Below are 6,614 nucleotides of genomic sequence, written 5' to 3' on the forward strand. Positions count from 1 at the left end.
CGGCTGATAACGGGCATTGCCTTCATTATTTTTGGTTTGGTTTATGGAGGTTTAACGTCTCAAAGCGACCATGAGGGACGCCGTAGTGGAGGGCTCCGGAAATTTCGACCACCTGGGGTTCTTTACGTGTACTGGCACTGCACACAAGAGCCTCTCCTCTCCATCGAAATTCGACCGCCGCGACCGGGATCGAACCCGCGTCTTTCGGATCAGCAGACGAGCACAATAACCTCTGAGCCACCGCGGCTTCTTCATTATTTGTATCTTATTTACAAAAGCAGCTTCGGCTGATAACGAATAGGACATACAAGTTCCGTTCTACCTCCGTTTCGTTACCTACGCGAGCTTTACCCGCTGCGGTGGTTTTGAGGAGCACAAGTTCGCGGGATGGAATCCCTGCCGCGGCGGCGTCTCTCCGCTCAGGACATTGTTCTGAGTGGGTGAAACAGTAACTATGCCTTCCTTCAGTGGCGTCGACTGTGACGTCACAAATGACGCGTCTTAAAAGATGGCTCAGATAGCATTGTCGCCGACCAAAGCGAGGACACGAGTTTTCGTTAACGACACCTGGAGACATCACACAGCTGATACCGCAAAAGACGAATACCACGTAGCCGCGACTGGGTTACGCAGTAACCGGTGACGTCACTTTAATTGGCATACTCGTGGGAGAGCGCTGAGGGGCTCGGTCGCTGTGGGGTGCGCTGAAGTCCACCTCAGTGCTTCCTGGAGACAGCGCATTGTTCACCACTGAGCGCACGGGCCAGGGACTCGCAGAAGGAGGCGGCTGCAGTGCAGAAGAGAAAGCTCAGCCGGAGTTAATATACAAGTTATTGCGTTACTCATATTAGCACATATATTTAGGGCCCTTCGTTTGCGGGTTTTATTATCGTGATATTTGGGGGATGAATACCGGACGATATTTTTTAACCTCAAGTTAGGGTACACATCGGATTTTTCACCAAAAAGTTTCTCAATTATGGGTTTTTCAGGTCATTTTTGCCAGAATCGACAACTTAGTTAATCTAAGAAATCGCTTTAAAGGGGAACATATGCCAGTGCTTTTTTTTGCGTATTATTTCGTGAACAGTATGGAAATGACACGTTGCACTGAAAACTGTTCATAGATTTTTCTCATTCACTATAACAATTTCTTCGCATACAGTAACATCTCTTGCTCAGCACGTCCTGCCAGCTCCTCACTTTGTCTTGCCCGCCGTCGTTCGTTTACACTGCGAAAACATTCATCCATTATAACAGTGGCCATTTTAAATGCAGAAGACCTTTCGAGCAGGATGTCGCTAGCGTGCACAGCGCTTGACGCATTGATGCCATTAAGACGCCTGATCAGTCACCTTGCTTTGGCTTCTCACTTCTATAGCCCATACTTTTCTTAAGCTCCGTCGTGAATAGGCAGCGTTACAGAATAATTTGAAAATCATCAGTTAACAGAAAACACCCCTCTGGGATAAGCCCAAGCTTTTCTCTTATTTTCGTTCCGTGCTTTAAGCACTGTAAAACTGTGTTCCTTGTAGAATACGCATTTCGTTAGAAATCGGGTTGAACCTGAGTTTTAAGCAATCTGTCCGGGGGTGCAAGGATCGCGTAAATACGGTTTTACCCGGAAACGAAGAGCTGTACATATATTTCACCCCCACTGACACTTGTATAGGTTTTCGACGCTCTATAATGATTGAGCGTATTGAGTATAGTGATTGAGTGAATGAGTGTATGATAAGAGGTTTGGTTCTTGTTTTGAGGAAATTCTCACTTCACAGTGGACACCTCATCCGCGCAGTGAGGTAAGAAAGAAAGAAAGAAAGAAAGAAAGAAAGAAAGAAAGAAAGAAAGAAAGAAAGAAAGAAAGAAAGAAAGAAAGAAAGAAAGAAAGAAAGGAATGCCGTAGTGGAGGGTTCCGGGATTCATTCAACCACCTGTTTGTGAGTGAGTGAGTGAGTGAGTGAGTGAGTGAGTGAGTGAGTGAGTGAGTGAGTGAGTGAGTGAGTGAGTGAGTGAGTGAGTGAGTGAGTGAGTGAGTGAGTGAGTGAGTGAGTTCTGCCACACTCACTGGTGTGCAGCAGGGTACCGATCTCGGGCTCCCGACAGCCGCTGCACGCCGACGTTGAGGAGACACTTCCGGCGCTGTACCACTGTTCCCTTCCGGACGAGGCGTCCGTCCTGTACTCCTCCTCCTCCGACGACGACGAGCAGCTTCTGTGGCCGCAGCACGGGGGCGCCACTGCGCAGCACTCTTCGTCGCCGCTGCTGCTGCGACAGCAACAGCAGCAGCACAAGCACGCCGCGCTGTCGCAGCCGCACGATACGGCTCCTGAAACGAGGCGGTGGCGGTCACGTGCTTCAGCTGCTATATAGCTTGCATGTCACTTGCTGAGAGGCAGATCCGCTCGTTCCAATACCCGCAGATTCAAAACCGGCTTATTCAAAACGACCTTTGTTCTCGTCACGACCATGAGCATTTCGCTGAGGGTGCCTGGTATTTTCCACACATCGTGACGTACGCCAGTATGCGTCGCGATTACAGCGCTCTCATCTGCGACTTGACAAAGCATTGCTGACGACAGTGCTTCACGTTGTGAGCTTCACGAGTGCTTCACGAGCGGCTGGTGACGAATGCCAGAAAACCCATGACAAGCTGGGCTCGTCAGAAGACAAGTCGGCTTATGACGAGCCTAGCTCGTCTTAAACCGCACATGCCGCGATTTGGGTGTTGCAGTGGCGTGTGCTTTAATTACCTTTGTGGACGACGATACCGCCTCCGTTGCAGTCTGGACAGAGCGAATTGACCGCCCCCTCAGCAGCACCGGCAGATCGGCGAGACGGCGAGTTCTGGCGGCTCCGCGTCGAGACCGCGCCTTGACGTTGCGTCTTGTCGCCTTCCCGCGGAGTCGCGGCCTTGCTCTCCGGGACCCGCGGCCGGGACATGCGCATGCGCACGTGGGCCTCGAACGAAGTGGTTGTCGTGTCTTCTTTAGGAGCGTCGAACCTACCCGCAACAGAGTGCAAGAACCGGCTATCATTTCACCACGGGAAAAGAAATATGAAATTTGCCACACTTGGAGCGTATAGTGCATTTCATGTTCTTGCCACTGCAGCATGTGCTCCTTCAAGAAAGCCATCAGATATATGCAGCGACGTTGTTCTGTGGCGACTGGCGTAACATCGTGCCCAAGGATGGATAAGAATGAAGTGACGTCACGCGAGACGTCACTGCAACACGCCACGCTGAGTGGTCCGAATGCAGTGACATCATGAGTGACAGCATAGCAACGTAACGCGCACACTGCCTGAGAAGAAGACAAATAATAATGCAACCGGAGGCCCTAACACAGACCGTGATGCATATATACTTCTCAGCCATGTATCCGCCCAGTGACGTTCCATTCGGGGGATTTTTCCTCTCTTTCAGGAAATTAGCGGAGTAATTTCTTATGAAGAAGATTTTAGTGAATTACAAGAAATTTTAACAACCGAAATTGTCTCACTTTTTCCAGAGCAACCATGCGTCGCTCAGGGTTTTTGGGGTTAATTGAGAGAATCTTCGGGAATCTTCAAAGGCTGTACCCCGGCCATTTGTGTTTGTTCAATGCCAATTCAGTGGCAGCCATGCGGGGCGTCATTTAACCAACAAACTGACTCGGACCACAGTTGTACGTGCATTCAGGGTACAAAAGGGTTGAAAATTGGGCGAGTTGAATGCATACTGGTGGTGCCACACCAGTATGCATTCAGGGTAAGCGGTTTAATTTTTTAAGGATAAAAACCTAAGAGCAACCCTGCCGGTCGGATAGGTTGTGTCTTTGTAGATGGCTCGCATATGGCGTCATGATATACATGATGGTTCAGCGCATAACTTCCACCGTGCACACCGTAGCGACGCCGGTAAACTGATCGCGAGACGCTCACGTTTTTAGCCGCGCACCTGGCCTCCATCATGGCGGCCACTATGGTGTTGGCGTACGTCAACTGCAGGACGCTTCCTTTCAACTTCATTTCGTAAGCAACCTGTACTGCCTTGGCTACCTTAACCTGATCCTTTTCTGCTGTGTGAGACCCGCGCTGTGTGAGACAACAGAGACATCTTGTCCATCTCGATGCACCCATAAACGAAAATGATTCTCTAATAAAACGCACGCACCCTCTCTGCAGCCATTCTTTCGCACGCTATCGTGCGGTGCATTGTTTTGGCCGTTCCATTTTTGGACACCTCAACCACGAAATGATTGCAGGATCCCATCGGCGTGCGCACAGGGTTAGTGGCAAAGGAGAAACAAGCGCTATGCGACTGACTTAACTGATGAGTTTTAGTTACTGCACGGTTGTACCAGTAACTAATAAGAATAAAAAACAAAAGACGATGTCAACAACTGCGTCTCCTCCGCGTGCCCCGTCGGAATAGGCCTCACCCGATCTCGTCAGTGATGACTCGGTGCTGCTCCGTGGTCACTACCTTGGTGGGGCCCATCGGCGCAGACACGGCCGCTCCCCGAAACGAGCCCTTCACCGCCGAATCGCCGTGGAATTCTTCGGCGGCCTTGCCGTTCGACCACGCCCCCTTAGCACTGGCTGCGCCCGACGATGGAATGTCTCTCAGCAAAGACGCCAGGCGGTCGGCGTCGAGCTTGGAGACAGCGCTGCCCGACATGGCAGGTTTCTTCACCTGCCTGGAGACGGCCTCTTCGGCGACGGCTTCTTTCTTGGCCGCTGCCACCGTTGCGGGCCGCCGGCTCTTCGGCGTTCCGTGGGTCTTGCTGGCGCAACGAGACGGGGTCGCCGCGGCGGCACTGCCCTGTTCGGCGTTCTGCGTTGCGGCCGACATCGTACGCCGAGTGCTTGACGATGACCGGACGGATTTTTTTGCCTCTCACGGTCGGAAGAGCGAATTTTTAACGCTGCCTGGCGACATCTTCCCAGAGTGGGCAAATATGACAATGATGATGACAGTGTGAAGACAAAGATAAAGATGTTGCTTCAACATGTCACTATTCTTCAGCCTGAGGACATCATCATCATCATCGTCACTATCTGTTTGAATGTGCAAGGCGTCCTGGCCAATACCCCACTCTGCAGTATGTCCCACTCCACCTGAGGCCAATAACAACAATAAAACGTCTATTCGTCGGTGGGAGTGCCAGAGGGGTTTTGCCTTGCACCAAATTTGCGGATACGTTCTCAATTTCGGAAACAGCTACCTGCAGATTCCCTTGCTAAATGTATCCAAAATTTTCAAATTTAAAAAGAACTCTCAATATTATTGCTTTATTCAATTCCATATGCTCTTGTCTCATAATTTTTCTCTTGTCTTGATACACTTATACCACGTTCATAAGCTTGCAACCCGATTATCCTCTTCTGTTTGCCCTCCTCAGTGAACCCTGGCCAATCCGGGCTCTTAGGTACACGTGTCATCTCACTAAGGAAACAACAACAACGGTTAGAACAAGATTTTCATTGGACAACTGTACGCGACTTTCTGTAGAACTAAGCGAGCCCAAACTGCATCACGTCACACCGCGTTGCGCTCGCCTCCGCTTGTTTCGCTAGCTGTGTTCATCAGAGGCGAAATTCTAGAGGCCTGTGTACTGTGCGATGAAATTGCACGTTCGAGAACCCCAGGTGGTCGAAATTTCTGGAGCCCTTCACTACGGCGTCCCTCATAGCCTGAGTCGCTTTGGGACGTTAAACCCCAAGAAACCCAAAATTACGCCTTATGGAAAATGTTCAAACTAAAAAAAAAAACTATAGAGAAAGACGTGATCGAGAAAGACGCTTGCTTTGTCCTGGAATCCACAGTCAGTTGGTTTTGAGGAAATGAAATTGCGCAATAACTGTCTCACGTATCTCGGTGGACACCCGAACCGCGCCATAAGGAAGGGATAAAGGAGAGAGTAAAAGAAGAAAAAAAATGGCAGAGGCTTAGCTCGGCTATGCCAGGATATACGTAGTGAAAGCTTAGGCATAGCTTGGTTAGCCTTGGTTAATCTTGATTGCAAGTCCAGGTTAGTCTGATTGTCTAGCTATGTTGTCGTGGTATATTAAAGACGAGACATTGTTGTTTTGACAGACATGTTATCAGGCATGCGACACAGCTGGCGAAACGAGTGGAGGCGAGCACAACGACGAGGCAAGCAGTGCGCAAGCGGCGGCTCCGCGGCAAGGCGCGCGGTGTGACGTCATGCCAGATGACGCGGCGAGCGCGCGGCGTCCGCCAGCTGCGGTGGTTGCTAGGCAACGGCTCAAGGTCGGTCTCTGTGCCTCCTCGGAGCACCACCACAGCGAAATCGCAAGCTCGTGGCCAATGTAGTCTTTGCTACAAAAGGTGCCGCAGGGGAGGGTGGTGGTGGTGGTAAAACTTTATTTCCGACAGTAGGGGTCCAGAAGGACACTCGGCTAGGCGCCAGGAGTAGAGGGCAGCTCCCACGTAGGCACAGAGAGCCCGAAGCTCTCCGCCGCAGCGCGGGCCTCCTGGACAGCCCGAAGCTGGTCGTGAAGTGAAGCACTTTTTAGTACTTTGTCCCAATGTTCCTTGTTCTGGGCGTAGGCGTCACTTGATGCACAACCACACAGCATGTGGGTCAAAAGCTCCGGAATAATTT

The 6,614-nt window shown here is 50.8% G+C and overlaps 1 protein-coding gene across 1 annotated transcript; it reads right to left on the reverse strand.

The window, feature by feature from the left end:
• Nucleotides 1-522: 522 nt before the first annotated feature.
• On the reverse strand, nt 523-4,985 carry LOC149334999 (uncharacterized). Its single transcript, XM_089553717.1, has 4 exons — nt 4,425-4,985; nt 2,754-3,004; nt 2,069-2,329; nt 523-787 (listed from the first exon to the last, which is right to left on the reverse strand). The coding sequence occupies exons 1-4, from the start codon at nt 4,835-4,837 to the stop codon at nt 717-719; spliced, it is 996 nt and encodes a 331-aa protein (XP_089409843.1). The 5' UTR covers nt 4,838-4,985; the 3' UTR covers nt 523-716.
• Nucleotides 4,986-6,614: the final 1,629 nt, after the last annotated feature.

Source organism: Amblyomma mixtum, chromosome 7 (genome assembly GCF_055824585.1).
Source record: "Amblyomma mixtum isolate Tamu chromosome 7, ASM5582458v1, whole genome shotgun sequence".
Taxonomy (NCBI): domain Eukaryota; kingdom Metazoa; phylum Arthropoda; class Arachnida; order Ixodida; family Ixodidae; genus Amblyomma; species Amblyomma mixtum.

Excerpts from the sequence above, each read along its gene's own strand:
- LOC149334999 (XM_089553717.1), bottom strand. The coding sequence starts at position 4,837 with ATGTCGGCCGCAACGCAGAACGCCGAACAGGGCAGTGCCGCCGCGGCG. Across the intron at positions 3,005-4,424 it reads GTCATCACTGACGAGATCGG|GTTCGACGCTCCTAAAGAAG; the intron begins GTGAGGCCTATT and ends TGTTGCGGGTAG. Across the intron at positions 2,330-2,753 it reads CGGTATCGTCGTCCACAAAG|GAGCCGTATCGTGCGGCTGC; the intron begins GTAATTAAAGCA and ends GCCTCGTTTCAG.